The sequence below is a fragment of the Lissotriton helveticus genome, chromosome 11 (genome assembly GCF_964261635.1).
Source record: "Lissotriton helveticus chromosome 11, aLisHel1.1, whole genome shotgun sequence".
Taxonomy (NCBI): Eukaryota; Metazoa; Chordata; class Amphibia; order Caudata; family Salamandridae; genus Lissotriton; species Lissotriton helveticus.
Genome location: NC_136072.1, coordinates 658,232,502 through 658,250,556, shown reverse-complemented (window position 1 = coordinate 658,250,556; position 18,055 = coordinate 658,232,502). Strand labels below are relative to the sequence as shown.

At 40.5% G+C, this 18,055-nt stretch overlaps 1 protein-coding gene across 8 annotated transcripts in view; it reads right to left on the bottom strand.

Moving 5' to 3' along the window:
• The window catches only part of LOC144791058 (phospholipid scramblase 1-like), a 401,648-nt gene that overhangs the window by 107,265 nt on the left and 276,328 nt on the right, over positions 1-18,055 (bottom strand). For all 8 annotated transcript variants that reach the window (XM_078665694.1, XM_078665698.1, XM_078665693.1 and 5 more), the window contains one exon: positions 14,733-14,956. In XM_078665694.1, the coding sequence (XP_078521820.1) occupies positions 14,733-14,956 (224 nt within the window). The remainder of the gene's footprint in view (positions 1-14,732; positions 14,957-18,055) is intronic.

Below are 18,055 nucleotides of genomic sequence, written 5' to 3'. Positions count from 1 at the left end.
AGGAGAAGCTGGGGGCTTCGAACTCTGTGCTAGGAACAGAGACTGAAGTCTGGAGAGTCAGGGCGACATGTACCTAAACAGTATCTAGTATCTGATGTTTAGAGAACATGTTGATATAAACTAGAAGTCAGGAGGGGAAAGGCTAACAGACACTAAGACTGGACCATGCATTATTCTACATGTAGTGCGTGATGAAGAATATTAAATGACCATTAATACAGTATTTCTCTAACATGGGGCCGTAAAGGCTAGACAATGACGGAAACTATTGATGCGATTCAGTAGCTTAGGAATGCAGGGAAGGAGGGCTGAACTGATAACTGGAATCATAACATACTCTTGGCAGACTCAGAGGCAGGGCCAAGCTGAACCGGGCACTGCGAGGCAGGAAGTAAGTGAAGGGTCGAGGATACAGGTGGGGGCTGTATCGCTCCTCCGCGGGGCTTCAGGAGACAGGAGACAGGAGCTGAATCTGGTATCCGGGCCCTTTTGAGGCCTAGAAACGGGGATTTTTCAATAGAATAACGTGCACACTGAGAAACGTGGCAACGTAGCTTTACATAGGCCTGATATTCGTAGTATTCACGAGGACTGGAACTGACATACTAGAGGTGGACACAACTGTAATTGCGTCTTGAATCGAACATGGGGAATAACATATGCATATTAATCATGCACACATAACATATGATGGATGACACGTAGGGACACAGAACATGGCAAAATTTACTTTTCCACAAAAGAGTTGGCTGATCAAGTGCGTTCTATCTCTCACCAGGTTGGGGAAGACGCTGTTGCCAGGCAGCCGAACCAAGCGCATGATCTGAATCGGATAGTAGTGAAAAACCACACTCGACAATCGTGCCTAGCACCAAGGTGTGAAAAGCCACATCAGGTCATATTGGTTACAACAACAGCTATAAAATGTGCAGGCTTACCTAAATGGATTCATGCAAGCCAAACAAAGAGAGTACCAGCACCTGATGAAGTAGATCCACAACAAGCTCAAGCAATTGAAAAGGCTGATGGTTGTACAGCTGAAGGATCACGAGTAACAGATTCTGATCCTGAAGTAGTTGATGAAGAACAACCTAGCACTAGTCAGGACGACTGGATTCCAGTAGTGGACATACCTGAAATTATTGTGAGGACAAGAAGTCAAACTCGATTAGAAAGACAGGACGAGACAGGAATAGAAGAACACACTCAGGTTACAGAAAACAAAGATAATACCGAATCTGAGGAGGACCAGATAAGGAAAGAGTAATGTACTCAGACAGAAGAAAATGAAAGCATCACATGTGAGTCTGAGGAGGGACAGATAGGCATTGGAGAAAACACCCAGGGAGAAGACAATCAAGTAATTAAAAGACCTGAGCAGGACCAGTTAGGTGTAGAAAAACAAGTTCAGGAAGAAGAAGAAGAATGAAGTCAAAGCAAACAGAATCCGGAACAGGGTCAGAATAGAGAAGAAGAACCCATCCAGGCAGAAACGGCTAGGTAATAAGCCCTGGACAAGGTCAGATAGAGAGGAATTCAGAAGATGGAAATAATCAAGTTGTGCCATGAATCAACAAAAACAAAAGACCACATGAAGAATCTGAAAGCACCGTGCAAGCTAAAAGACTCAGAAAATGTGATACTTGGCTTGTATTATCAAGAGACTCAAATATCGCCTTAAGACAATAAGTGAGGAACTTGACCAAGTAAATGAAGTAACAAACCAATCTGGACCTTCCACTGAAAAGCCAAGAAGGAGAAGTCCACAATTGCAAAGACTGAATAATAAATTCAAGGGTCCTGAATGGACATATGTAATTCTTGGAGATTTCGAGAATCTGGAAATAAGTGGAGATAGTGATGAAGAATTAAATGCTGATCAAATAGACGAAGAAGTAAGACCAACTTGAAAAAATGAAATTCCCTAATTTGTACTCTGTACAAAATTTTTAAAAAAAGAGGGAAGAAATCCTCTTAGTTTAAAATTGCTGATAATAGAGCTGCTGGAAACCCAAAACGAAATTGTATAAAAAAGATGCTGTAGATGTGTATATGTAGCATATTTTTAGTATTTATAGTATGGTTGGGACTGACATTAGCCATTCCCTACCTAATGACTGAAAACCAATAGAATGACAGTAGTGCACATGGAAAGGTAGCTAACATTAAGCAAGACAGCGTAGAATTAGAAGCAGCAGATGAGACAGATTTACATCATAGTGTAAATAAAAATGATACAGATTTAAATGTTTTTGCTTACCCGCTAGTACACTATGTAGAAACCATGGAAGTTAGCAATTGTTAGGTATGCATGAAATTGCCGACCTCTGTAGCAGAAAGAGTGACATATCAACATTTACCATTGACATATGGTATTTTATGTAGTAATTTAGCTACTCTATTTTACAGAACTGGAAAGTTACACTATTATCATTCTGTGATTTATTCTGAAGTTCCTTTACAGAAAAGTATGAACCCCGTCCTTAGCAGTAGAGATTCACAATTCATGGGTGAATATGTTCTAACTATGAAGACAATAAATATAGCTGAAGCATATAAGAACAATCTAACATATAAGTTACATGAAGAAGAAAAGATAATTTTGAATTAAGTTGAGAAAAGGAGACAGGATTTCCACAGAAAGGGCTTCTGAACCGACACCTCGGATACCTAAGTGGGCTGTGAGAGAAGACTGTATTGCAACTGGGAAGACTCATGCTGCTATGTCCCTGGACCTTGAAAAGAAAGGGAAAATCTGTCTCCATAGGTTATGAACAGAGTATAACAATATACTTATTGGTTCCAGTGAATATGAGCACAATTTTCTGATAATAGGGGATGAGGACTAAAAGGGGGACCAGATCCAGTATTTCCTGGAGTCTATTATGTATATGGGAATTTTTCTTACTTTAAGCTGCCTCACCACTGGTATGGGAGTTGCTATTTCGGAATATAATTCTCAAAAGTTTATCATGTAAAAAGAATCACTGGAAGCAATGAAGAAAATAACGGACTAACAAGCAAGAAAAGAGCTAGTTTCTCAGAAATTGTAGGAGATATGTTCAATGCATTGATGCCTTCAGTGGGAGTAATTCTGAATACACAAAGAATTTGTAAATTATCAACAGTGGTTGATCGCTTATCGACTGACACTGCTGGAGGATTTTTATTGATCAATACTGAACTGGTTGTGGTAAGATCTATCGTTTTGCAAAATCAACTTGCTCTTGACATATTATTGTCAAAAGAGGGCAGAGTCTGTAAAATGTTGAAGGTGCAACATTGTTGCACTTACATACCTGACAAAATATTATGAATTTGGAAGAATTGAAACCACAGGAAGTTGACAGTGTATGGAAGAAACTAACAAATAGTATTTCTTCTATAGGTAGTTGGATTACTGTAGGAAGAAGTATTATAGGTCAAATACTGATGCCAATATTGGGAATAACACTATTAGTTTTGACAATAAGGGTTTGGTGCAAATGCTGTAGACAATTAAAATGGTATGGGTGAACGAAAAGGAAAGGAAAAGAAAATATGATGACATTCAGCTTGAAGAAATAAAAGGAGACATTAACAAAAGAGTGAAGGGTTTTCAAAAGAGAAAGAGAAAGGGAAATTCCAAAGTGATCGAAGAAATAGAGATGGAAAATTGCTAAAGTTGGCATCTGGTTTAGTAATTAGTGATGGCATAGAATGTCATCAAAGAGGGGATTGATGGAGCAAGGTTTTGTACGTAAGAAACTTGCTTGGATTCAATCCTCTCAAATTATATGTAATAATGTAACTGACATGTTTTGTAAATACTAATGCTTGCATTACGCAACATTTACTTTATTTAGGGGAAGCTTTTAAATGTACTTTACTAACAAGTAATCCGAGTGTCTAAAATGGCTGCTGGAAATGCGGAAACTCTTCTGCACATGCATCTACTGCATCTACGTAGTATGATGTATTTCGCTTTGGTGGGAAATCTTTGCAGCTGCGCAGTAGTATTTAAGATGGTCACTTCGAATCTCACATGTTACTGCACATGCTACACTTCAAACTACACTTCAAACTAAACCTTGCTTGTCTTACTAAACTATTAATGCAATAGTTAAAATAAATTAAAGGGAATAGAGTAGGAGTAAGTGGTATACAGTGGTATACAGTGTTTTAATTTATTTTAGTATTCTAACATGTTTTTCTTTGACTTTGTTATTAGTTCGTATTTGGGCCTGGAGAGTGACTGAAAATTGCCATCTTGTCCGACTTTGCGCAAGCGTACTGGACTCTGTCAAACTCCACACTGTGACATTGAAACCCAGCCAAGGACACTTGAACCAGAAAAGCACCTGGGAACAGCACCTCTTAACCCGAAGAGGGGAAGGAGAAGTCAACAAATTTTGCATACATTGTTGATGAAATTGATTTTGTGTGGTTTGGGAATTAAAGCATGGGAAAATAGATAAGGGGCGGGAACACAGAACAATGAACCTTACAAAAATGACATTACATTAGTATGGTGTGATGACCTCTCCCCCATCCCATTGTCCAATCACCAGTAGGGAATACATGAATAATGAAACATTGTGGGGTGGTACATACACTGAGAATAGTATAACTAAGTTAGGCTCAGTCAGCTAGTGTGTCAGACTTGTCACAGACCTGTCACCGACCCATCATTGCTTCAGAAGACGGCAGAAGCCATGGGGATCAGAGACGCTGCTCGAGCACTCTGACAGAAGAATCGAGAAAGGAGAGAGGGAGAGAAAGAAGAGTCAGAGAGATTGCTGATGGAAAGGAATCTGTCCATCCAGAAGGGGGAAGAATTGATGAGAGTAGCACCAGAGAGGAGTATAACGCTGGTGTTGCACTTAGAAGAGGTTACCTGTCCTGTCCTGAACCTGTCCTGATCTGTTGGCTCCTGACTACTCAGGAGTTCCTTTTCCAGCTTCTTGGCCAGGGGTTGGTCCTCACACCATTCTAGGTAAATATATATCTGGGCGGTATGTCCTTGTACCGTTTCCTCTTCCACCCTTTCCAGGTACCAATGACATGAGATTTTACTAGGGGTGGGTGGAATTTGCGAAATCGCGTTACGCAAATCTTCGTAAAACGGTAAAAGATCTCCGCAAACACGCAGAAATTCTGCGAACACGCAGAATTGCTTGTTCGTGATGCTTTTTTCCTGTTCGCAATTGCTGTTTGTGTGCTCAGGGGAAATATCTTGCGAACAAGCATTTTGAGAACGCGAACAAGCAAAAAATTCCATGAAGTCGCGGAACGCCGAATTTTGGGCAATTTCACGTTCTCCGCGGAACGCGAAATTACCCAAATTCCGCAAATTCCGCGAGTGGAACGGAATTTACCACCCAGGCCTAGATTTTACTAAATCTTTACAATCTACTTTGATTTTTCTCTTTAAAAGTTGGTGTTTGACATGTATTGGTATTTGACTCTCAAAATTATTGCATAGATAAAGGTTTTAAAACTCTCCTGAGTCTGGGGTCATTCAAAGAAATAAAGGTGAATGTCACTTATACCTATTATGCTAACAACCTGATCTATCGACCAGAGGAAATTAAGATCTAAGGTGTTAAGGTTTGGTAAGAATTGGTGTACAGGTAAAAATATATTTCAAGGTAAATCAAGTTCTGATCACCAGCGTATGATTGTCAGCTTATTGTATCAATGTTTTATGGGCCCAGGTGAGTATGATGTTTTAGAATAAACCCAAGCTGATAATCTCGCTGCATCACCAATTCAAGCAATGTTAAATATATATAGGGCCAAATGCATCACCATAGCAAGCTATGGCTCTGACCTTTGGGGATACAGAGATGGTAGGGATTTCCAAATAGTAGAAAGTAAATTCCTAAGAAATCTGCTATTTGTGCCACAGTCAACATCGTTGTACATAATCCACCAAGAAACCGGTTTAGGCTTTATTTCAGACCTAATCGGCATGGCACCTTTACTCAAGTGGATAGGAATTTGGATAAACCCAGAGCTAGGGATGAATCGCAAAATGTTTAGGATAAGGGTAGAGATGCCTGCACAGCCGTGCATCACATAAGGAATTGGCTTTACCTGGTTTGGTTGCAAATATAAAGCATGCCTGCAGTACCGATCATTCAGAGGTAAGCCCCTACTTAGGTCTCCGCGTCAACAATTCTGCAACGGAATCCCTCGCACCTGCAATTAACCCATGCTTCCCCTCCGCAGGTCAATTCAGACCATGAGCAGCTCAAACAAGGCTCAGGGTCTCAAGGCGGATGTGTCCCTTACTTAAAATTAGAAGCTTTACAGCAGGCACGCTTTATACTTGCACCTAAACCAGGGAAAGCCAATTCCTTATGTAATGCGCGGCTTTGCAGGCATCTCCAACCTTATCCTAAACAGTCCCTCATTTTCAGGACCATTGCGGAAGTTTATCGTAACCTTAACCGTTCTTCTGGTCTTCTACACCAATCGCAATTTACACCAGGTTATTGTCCGTTCACGCGAGCTCTTCATGTTCACTGAACTCGGTCAACTGTAATTGGAATCTCCCTGAATGCCAGTGCGTATACTGCTTGTAACCATGACCAGCGCGTCCACTTCTCGTGCCCCATGCCCATCCTGTATGTTGTTTGGCCTTGTCATATGGGTCATCCCACGTGTCATTTCAATAGTTGACATCACGCCATTTTTTAATTCACGGTTTGTAGTTCACGGTTAGAAAATCTAACGCCGCCACCACTTAGCACGAACATTCCACTTATGGTATATACTTCACAGATTGTTGCTTTTTGTTTTCCTTTCCCTTTTCTCCTTTCATTCCAACGTTTATTGAGGCAATACCTCAATGTTCTGATGATGACCCCATATATGTGGTTAAGGGATCGAAACGTCATCGACCATTAAGTACACCTTAAACACCTACTTATTGAGTTATTCTGATATTTATTGGTGTCCGAAGCATTTTTCTTTGCCGTATCTAGATGTATAAGATGCAAACAAACTCTCTTGCCTGCGCCCTATTCCCTTGTGTGTTATCCATTTTCTTTATTGTATGTCCCTTGTATATATTCCTAATTGTTTGTTATTTAGTTTGTTATGAGGCAGGCTTGTGTCTCACCGGTTTATTTTTGTCCTAATCATTCAAAGTAACAATTAAACTTATTTGTCCGGCTCGACAAACCCCAATATGCACTGACTCTTAGTCTATATTTATCAGTTGTTGTTCCCATCTGATCCTTGTCTCTGGACCACTGTGCCTTATAGCAAAAGCTTCTTATGACTCTGCGGGCCTCACTGCTCCTGTGGTGCGGACTGTCTCCTGTTCTCTGCAGGCAAACAACAATGGAGGTAGGCCACCTCACCCTCCGGTGAGTCAATGTGGGCCTTTGAGGTGCGGGAGGGGGGCATGCAATGCTATCATGGCTGGACAATTCATTGGTCACCCCTTTTAACTCCTATTTGAATGGGGCCACCATCTGTAGGTTGCTCAGCGCAGCTTGTCTGCTGATGGGGCCACAGCGTACGCCGTCACGCCGCGAGTTGTACACTTGCTGGCCTCATCTATCCTCACTGGGGCTCACCTTATGCTCGACGACTCAGCAGGCACTTCTGGTGGGCTCCTGTTCAGCTCTATCTTCATGGTCTGTGTGCTGGAAGTGGCACTCCACCCCTCTGCAGTACTTCCTTTACCCCTCAAGCTCACAAAATGTCCTGCGAGGAACCAGACACTTGCTCAGATTGTTGGCAGGGGGTGCCCTCAGCATAGGCTACTCTCTCCTCCTTTTCCACATCAAGGCGGCAGCACACGAGGGTCCACCCTCTCGTCACCAATGTAAAGGGTTGGGGCCCTAGGCCCCGATATGCTATAGATAATGGCACAGACACTGTGACTTACTTAGTAGAAGTAGACCAGGGCACCTGCGCCCAGCCCCTTTTATTGGCAGGGTCACATGTCCTGTGACACCTGTGATGGATGATTGTGGGCTGATATTATAAGCCAGCCCCTGGGGAGTGGCTGGTACAAACCAACAATTAGGAACACTAAAACAGTGACCAGCCAGTCAATACACCCCGCATTAAGGGTTGCATTTTAGATTTTAATTCACCACACACTAATGTGCAATAATTTTGACAGTCCATGGCCTTCCATTTAAACTCTGTATTGGCGTCTTTATTGGCTCTGCCAGCATTTGCACCATGAGCTGTTGGTTAGCAGTTCATCTGGTATGACTAAGGCCCACCCACTTGGCAGAAACCATATGTTTGGCATCTTAATTTACCCCGACCAGTTTCTTAACTCAACGGTTTGTTTGTTCTTGTTGCTTTTGGCATGAATCACTTCTGCATTATTAGCCAGTGAGATTCTCACCCAGATAGTCAACCCTCCTATGGGTTAGCCTTTTTGTTGAGTTTTAGAGGGTGAGTGATATGTTAGATATCCATCCAGTTCACTTATATCAAATACCCATGTTTCTTGCAAACAGCTGATGCTCAGTTGTTTTCTAAATTCGACCAGTCCTTATCGTCCATTTTTGTCTCTAGGCTTGCTATGTTTCAACATAATACTTTTAGGCATGCTGATGATCTTATTATCGAATTAGTGATTCTGGATTTGTCCTATAAGCAAATAGCTGATTGATTTCATAATGTGGGTCTTGTTAGTGATAAATAATTGCAAGTTTGATTTGAAAGAACTGTTTGTTGTTGATTTTCTACAAATGCAGAGACTTCTTGAATTTTATTCGCAATACAGAGATTCATTCTGGTTAAGTCTGCTCACTATGGAAGTGGTTGGAAAGAGCTAAATGCTGCTTTCCGGGTTGGATTTTTGCTTCATTTAAGCTTTTGTTGATTGACTAATGTCATTGAGATTGGCTGCTTTAAGAAAATGAGTGGGAATGATTCAGCTTTTGGTGACTCTGTATGAAGGCCCAAAACTCTCAGATGGTTCGCTTGAGTGAGGATTTTGTTTGTTACTTTTATACTGGACCCTACTGTACGTGTGGATTCTTTTCCCCCATTATTACTGGATTGATCAAAGCTTACAACCATGAGCTTGTTTGACCTTATGTCTTGTAAGCCCAGCAACGTATTTATAAGTTACAAGATGCTACCTTTATTGAGGATATCTGCTCCCACATGATGCATACTCAGGAGTAACTATGATCATCAATTGCTCTTTACTAGCATTTATGCTCCATTGATTAAAGTCAAATAGTGTATTTGTTTGTGTGTTACCTGGTCTAATCTCTTTAAATTGATTTCCCCCTGTTATCAGATGTTAGAGGGTGAACCTCGTCATGCATAGTATTTGCTATTTTCAGCCAGGAATATGCAAGGTCGTCTGAAGCCAAACCAGAGACCTGAGTTGTTGAATCATCTGAAGTCAAAGCTTGGAATTTCCCATGCATGGCTTTCATAATGCTTTGATCTACTTGTGGGTTCACTTCATTTTGCAAGCAAAGTCCTGCATCTCTAGTGTGCGATCGTGGTTGCCAATTGCTGATCTGAGTTGATAACATAATTTTTTGTTATCTAGTCCACCATGTTGAAGTTGAGTTTGACTTATTTGATTTGTCTGACTCCTTCAATTAATTTGGTGTAATATGGTTTCATGAATTTCTTTAATTAAATTGGTTTCATGGCTATCACTCTAGGTACAAGATGGCAACGTTATGACTTCAACAGTTGATATGTTTTCCGCATTTTTGATTTCCAGCTTGGATGAGTGAATCAACCTGTACCCAATTGGCACTCAGTTTGTGTGGGAATGAAGAGTTCATGTTTTACTACACAACAGTCCTGAATTTTGATTTGCAAAAAAATCAGTTTGATCACTTTTGATTTCTATTTTAGGTGATTACTTTGTGACTTTTCCTGATTCTTGAGATTTTCTCTCTTCAGATGGTTGTGTAATTATTTGAAGTGGCTGTGTTATAATTGAAGGAATCAAAGAAGGTTTCGATATTTTTACAGCACTTCTTTTGATTTTTCCTATGAACTTTTACATGAAAGATCTTTTCCATTTCCTTTGTACTTTTTTTATTGGAAGCAAATATTGGCTCTGTGTTGAACGTGTGAGGGTTTCCTGATTATTCAGTTGAACCCCCCACTCTCAAATGATGGTTGAATTGAACCAAAGCCTGTTGCATGGGTGATGCTGCCTTTGGGACTGTTGTTAGGTGTACAGGTGCTGTTTTATGGCCAATAGATCATTTGGTTAAAAAATGATTCCTGCAATCTTCTAAAATGTAATCTATAACCCTTGGTACTTTCAGCTATTTTTCCAACAAGGGAATACAACTTTGGTTTTCTAATGCTCCTTCGTTTAAATTTGTAATTACATTTTCCTTTATGACTTCTTTGACCACGGCCATCCTGCTAACGTTGGTCACTATGGAAGTTTTAAATTGCTTAGTAAATTCTAATTGGTCATCGAGATTTAAAGACTTTGTCATAATCACATCTGCAATTATGTCCAAAGTTTTGCACATGGACTTTATGATACTGAGTATGGGTTGATCCAATGAATGATAGTTTTTTGTTTGATCTACATATTGGTCACCGGACTAATACCAGGACCTCCGCATTTGATAGAAGAGAGGAGTTCAGGCACTGGATACCACAGTTGGAGAGTTTGTTTTTCACTAGAGGAGTTAGACAGAATAGGCTCTCATTTGGAGACACTTTTGTGAGTACTGATTTTATGGATTTTGGTGGTTTTTCAATGATGCCTAAATTAGAATGCAAACTTTTAAAATATTGTTTGTCAGTAGATAATAAAGCAGGCATCTCTATACTTTCTACAGTGGCTCCAAGATTCTCTAAAGTTCTGATTGTTTAAGAATCAGAGCCAGATTTATGTTGGAGTGAGGTTTCTGGTTATACTTTTGGTAAGATTTGGTCTGTTATTGCATTTACTGATACTTTTTTAATTCATATCTGCTTTTGAAGCTGGTTTAATTTGCAACGTTCCAGGCAAACATTCTGCTCCTTGTGGTTGTGATGTCATTGGTAACCAGAGTAACCTCTCAGGTGTATAAACTCAGTGATCTTAATGTGATGAAGGTGGTGAGTTGACAGGACTATTGCTATAAAAATTCATTGAAGTATTTATTTGACCAGGACTCCTAGTAGCAAATGGTGGTTGAAATGGAGGTGTTAATTCTGGTTGCAATCTATAGAAACCATTTTTGTGCCAAGCTTTTTAATGATTTTTGGTTCCGATAGCACTGTTTGGGTGAATTTTTTCCTATCCATAGGGTGGTCAGCATTAAAAGCACTATGCATGGTCGTGTTCAATGGCGGGTCAGAACCAGCTTTGTTTCCCTGTTTTTAAGGCTGTGTACAACTGTAGACCTAAAATCTTGCAAGGTGTGTTATCTATGGCCACAGAGGACCGTACTTCAAGTAACTTGAAATTATCCTCCAAGACTTTTATATGGCTGTCGTACATAATTGATCAGCCTTTTTTGCCTTAATTTTCCCCCTTGATTTGCACATTATGCCTACACAGGAAAAATCTAATCGAAAGACAGCACAAGAAGGGACCACTGATTTATAGATAGTTTGTTTTGCTGTTTTTATAGAGAATAAAGAGTATAATGAAATTGGCAAATAAGAGTCATTCACCCATGTACTATGGGTTATCGCCAATAGAACTCATGTTTTTTCTGTTTGAATGGCTGGTTGCTCCTGGTGGTACCTGGCAGTCCCAAGTGTAGTGTATATAGTAAACAACAAGGGGGACAATGAGGGCTTGATAAAGGTCCACTGTACTTGCCCTGGGTAGAACTAGAAGACAAAATAGGTACAGTGTTTCTGGGTGGCAAGATGGCCACCTGGTGAGTACGCAGAGTAGTGGGGAGGTGGGGAATACCTCTTTTCAGAACTAGGACCCTCACACACCCAGCAAGCTAGGTGTCATGCTTCAACATATGGGTCTGCTCCTCGTCGAGCTGGCGCTGCAGAGCTCGACGAGCACCCATAAAGGGACTCTTTATCGGAGATCGTTTGTTCCTTGCCGTATAGGTGCCGTGGGTGTGAGGTGCCTGGTAAAATGTAGATGCGGTGTGTGGGTTAAAACAGGTAAGGGAATCCTCTATAAATATTTTTATTCTGGAGAGGTCAAAACCTGATTAAAAAAAATGAAGAAGAAGGGGGGCAACTATTTTGTTTTAATCTGAAAAAAATTACGCTCTACCCCTTATAAGGACTCCTTCCTGATGCAGCGGAGCGGGTAGGTGAGCTTACTGCTCTGAGCGGGAGCAGCGACACTACGTTGAGTGTCCATATACTCCGCTGCAGTCTGATGAAGCAGCACTTGAATCCTTAAGAGGTTGGCTGCTTTTCTCCGGGGCAACGTCCTATCAAGAGAAGAAGTGGTATATAGAACCACAACACACATTGTAGATAGTTTTAATTTAATCATTAGGTCGTTAGGAATTGCCAACTGATCTATTAGAGATATTTTATAGCCGGGAAATATGTTGACCACTAAGGGGTAGAGCGTAATTTTTGTCAGATTAAAACAAAATAATCGCTATCCTTCTTCTTTTTACTTTTTAATCAGGTTGTGACGTCTTCAGAATAATAATATTTATAGAGGATTCCCTTACCTGTTTTAACCCACACACCACATCTACATCTTACCAGGCCCCTCACACCCATGGCACCTATACAGCAAGGAACAAAAGATCTCCAATAAAGTGCCCCTTTATGGGTGCCCGTCGAGCATTGCAGCGCCGGCTCGACAAGGAGCAAGATCCATATGATGAAGCATGACACCTAGCTTGCTGGGTGTGTGAGGGTCCTAGTTCCGAAAGGAGGTATTCCCCACCTCCCCACCACTCTGAGTACTCACCAGGTGGCCAACTTGCCACCCAGGAACACCGTACCTCTTTTGTATTCTAGTCCCAAGTGATGCACCGATGTAATCCTGAAGCAACCAACTCTCAGAGCTCTCTAAATTGCCTGCTGGATGTTGCTGGATGTTTACTGTTGATCCGGTGAAAATAGTACAAGACAAAAGAAAGGCAGGGAAGGCTAATCTTTTCCACTAGCACATGGTCCGGCCACCTCTGCTCACCACAGCCCTCTACCCTTTGGTACAATGCCTACCGAACTGCAGCCTCACCAAGACTTGTCATCTACCCAGCAGCTGCCACTTGTGGGCACTAACACATTTGGACTCCTCACCGTCCTGCTCCTGGCTGCTCCCCGACCATACCTCAACTGTGCGGCGGGAGCAGGTGGCAAAGGACCAAGCTTCAGGGTTTTTGGCTTGCCTCTGGTTGGTCATTACCAGTTCTAGTGGCAGCTGCGGCAGTCGTTACATGCATAGGTTTGAGCACCTTGAACGGATTGGTTATCCTGCAGTAACTGGAATGTTTTTTGTAAATCTTTATTGTTGATGGAGCTGCCTGGCCTGGACTAATATAACAAACTGCTAAACGCAAAGATATGTTTGGTCTCAAAATGCACACATTGCCTCAGTACTCCTTGGCACTGAAGGGAACTGCTTTGTCTGAGGATGTGCCCCTTGTGAAAGAGAAAAATGCTGTGCCTAATAGCAAGATTAGCCTGTGATTGAAGTGGGCTTTCCAATTGCAGCATGCTGTATGGCAACAAATATGAATGACACAACAGACCAAGAGCTGTCTGAAAGCCCTGTTATAAGTAAGTAGATTATATATATACTTTTAGTAAAATCAAAAATCTTGGCCCCCTCCAGACCATAAAAATAAATACCTGAGCCCAGACATGATTGGCTGAGTGTGTCACTTACAGCAAATAAAGGGTCACTTTTAACAAAGTATTGGTGTTCGAGACTCCACCAACCAATCTTTCAGAAAGATGTGAAAATCTGAAGTGGAAAATCTGCTCCCATAGAATTTCTGGCTGTTTTACCTCTAGGTATCTCTTATTTGTCTGATGGACCACCCTCAGAGACAGAAAACATCAATATAGAATGCTGAAATTAAGTCCTTCCTGGCTACACCTTATGAAACTATGGTGCAAAGATTTTCAGAGTGGCAGAAAAAATTATATGTTGCTGTGCGGACACAATCTTTTACAACAACAAGTTTGCTTGGAAATCATTTGCTGTAACATGGTGACCACTTGTGGACTTATTGGGGTGGTGCTGTAGATCAACACTGAACCTTTAACTAGATAGGGGTTGGCATTTCCAGCATTCTCCTGAAATAGTCAAGCCTTCACAGAAGGTTGAAAAAGCAGGTTAGGGAGTGTGCCTCAATTATCTTGTAACTGGGGCGACTATGAATAAGAGTAATACATACTGCCAATAATCAGGGATTCTGCTTAGTCTGATCAGTCTGGTCAAAACGTAAAAACAACTTTTAAAAGTCGTATGGACCTTTCCTAGCTCCGATTTTAACAGCTAGTTTTTATTTTATATATATGTTGTATATTTTGACTTTTATGTTACCAGGTGTATTTATTCACATATATTTGCATGATGTAGACAATGGATTTTTCTGCATCTACATCTTTGAAACTCAAAACCACAATATTGAATACTTCATATAGTTCATTCACAGCAGAGAATGCCTGGCAGTAACAATTGGGATTAACAACATTCGTTTAAAATTTGGGGGCATTTGTTGCAATATATTTTTTGCATTTAACTTCCCTTTTGATCTTGACACTGGCAAGATACATAGCAGAATAAACAATCCAGAAAAATGTGAACCCTCTACAGAAAAACAAAAATCTCTTACCTCTTGTAAACAGCAAGCACAAGCACAGCAACTGCAGCATCGATAAGGTCTGGAAACACGCATAACTTCGCGGCCTGAATTATCAATAATTGTTATAGTGAAGGGACGTGCTGGTCCACACCAGTACCTTGTGCAACAGTCAGTTTGTTCTGCTGCAAAGTAGATTTGTTGCCCCAAGCTGTTTTTGACAACATATTTGTTGTTTGTTTCATACCCTGTTAAGACTTTAAAGAAGAAAAAACCACAGAAATCAAGCTTATTGTTTTTTGATAAAAAAACGGTGTATATCTTTTTAACAATGGATTTACAGTTCAGCTGTCTACAAAACCTATTGTTACCAACTATATATTCCCTCCTCCCCAAAGAGTACTCCATCTCACCTACTGGCTGCTTGAGGTATCATTACGCCATCTATGGAGTGCTTGTGTTGTAGTGAATTGGGGACTATTTTACATCTTGAAAAATACTAAATCATCACATCCTTACCTTCATACATGCATTATGTACAGAAAGCAAATCTTTTGTTTTTTTCTTTGTAGCAAGCGTTTTTCGTTTTCTTTAAAGTATTTGACAAAGCAGATACTACAAGATATTGGAACCGCTCAGGGATTAACTCTAAGCTCTGATCTAACAAGTTCTATTCCATATTGAAATAAACAGTTTATGTCAATATAATCGCAAACATTATATTTGCATCCCAGCACTTGAAGGGAACCATGGAAGTTGACTGAAACCAGCAAGCCTACTTTATTTTTAATGCAAAAACAACAATTGATGGACAGAATGCAGAACAATGTCATACATTCACCCCAGTACAGAGATATGGGCCTAAATCCATCGTTTTTTCGCACTCCACACCACCCCAGGTCAGACATGGCCATATGCAAATCAGCCTTGACCCTGTGCCTCATGGGAACAGTCCAGCCCGAACTGCCAAGCCATGTCTTTCCTGGACCGGAATCAAGCTTCCAAGGACCGGTTTCTGGCTATCAGCCTTCATCAGCCTGGATAGCTTGACTCCAGTGGTGTGGAGAGCATGGGACTCACTTCTGAGCATGCGTGAGTCCCATGCTCTCCACACCACTGGAGTCAAGCTATCCAGGCTGATGAAGGCTGATAGCCAGAAACCGGTCCTTGGATGCTTGATTCCAGTCCAGGAAAGACATGGCTTGGCAGTGAGGGCTGGATTGTTCCCATGAGGCACAGGGTCAAGGCTGATTTGCATATGACCATGTCTGACCTGGGGTGGTGTGGAGTGCAAAATAACTATGGATTTAGGCCCAGATCTCTGTACTGGGGTGAATGTATGACAATGTTCTGCATTCTGTCCATCACCTGTTGTTTTTGTACTTTATTTTTAAGGCTCAGAACATTTTAAGCAGGTTGCTTAAAATGTGTTGGTCTGGCGGAAACATTGCTTGTTGCGTTTACTGAGGAGCTTTGCCATTTACTACCAGGACCTTAGCCAGGAGCATAGGTTTTAAGGGGACTGTCCCTGTGATGAAAACTACATGAAAGGATTGAACAAAGGGTTCACAAGCAACCTTGATTGGGGAAATAAGTATAGGGTCTTCAACTTGCAGGGATATTTTTGAGAACATGGCATTTTCTATTGGATATTTCAATTGTGATATTATTCTCCTGGGGACATTGTTTAAAAAAGATGTGTAAATTGTGGCTACCTTTTAACACACACCAAATACTTTCTATTATATTTATTGATTTAGATATTTTTCTCCCCTGCAGCAGTTTGCGTAAATGCATGCAAATTGTTCCATTTTAAGCAAATTCATCAAATATGAATGCAATGCATCTTTAAAACAAAGGATAGTTGGAGTGGCTTTAGATTCTTGATTCCGTTTGAGCAACATGCTGTTTGTTTTTGGGAGAATCACTTTTTTGTCTACTGACTTAAATTGTTAATATATGAAAATGGATAATAGCAAATGTGAAAATAAGAGATGTGCATGGTACTGTCAAAATCACATTGCCCTGCTTCCTCTCCCATTCCCAACATTCTAGTATCTGTAATCTGATCTTCTATTAACCCCCATCACAATATTGGCACATGTACAGAACCTCATTTTTGAGATACACTTTGCATATAGAAACATTAATTGCAATGCCCTCTACTACTTCCTATAACAATGTCTGGACTCCATCAACTAACTAGAAAACAACATTTTAGTTTTCTCATCAGGGGAACCTACTGAAAAAAATATAGTTCTCCCCCGTGCTCACTGACAAATTCACAATTGAGATTTCCAAAATGTCATATATTTTGTCTGCTAAATGTTTGGTCATTGATGACTTAAGAAAGTCCAAGGGCATTCTGGGTGTGGAAGTGACAGTGTTGCTGTCATTGGATGAGCATTAAGCTGTAACTCCAGCACTATGCACAAAATGTGTAGACTACTCTACAGGCTACCCAGTCAGATAGGCACAGCGTGCAATAAGGTCTCTAGTGCATGAACTGTGTGATAGCTGCAGATGTGTGCAAGTGCGTACAGTCTTTAGCAAGATATATACATTCATATATATATACACACATAAATATATATATATATTCACTGAAAAAACATAGGTTTGTTGTAGGTAGGGGTTGGGGTGTTATAGTTGTTGGACATTTTACTCATACAAAACCATTGAAATTCCTCCGTTATTGTTAGTTGTACTAACTATAACTCGTGCGCCCGCAATCCACTGCTGATGATGTAACATTTTACATCTTTCATGACACTGTCAGTGACATCACTGATGACATCACTGATGACATATCAAATGACATCACTGATGACATCACTGATGACATCATCCATTGAATGTGGTTTGGTTCGATATTTAAATAAGTATTATATATATAGCAATCTGCATTGAAGACTGAGTGGATGTATAATTGTCTGGATGGAGGATTTAGTAGCACAGTGATTGACTGTCTAAGTAACTAATTTAAAGTGCCTCACTAAATATATGGGATAGTGATTAAACTGTGTGAATATCTGTATCACTCTGTCTCTTGTTGTGTAAACTACTGCATAAGTTGGTTACTAGCTATGTGAAAGTCTACATTAGTTATTAATTCGTTAAGTGAGCATTTGTATGGGAGAGTGAATGTGTGTTTGGTTGGGTAGGAGGTATGTGACCGTCCAAAGATGTGTAAATAGTTGATTTAGTAGGTATATGAGGTTAAGACTGCATGTGGAAACAGTTGTTTGGGTGAGTGAATCTCTTTATGGGTGTGGTGATGAGTAAATATATTTCTCAATGATACATGTCCAAGAAAGTAGAAATATAAAAGGCAGTGTATGTGACAGTTGTTGTAT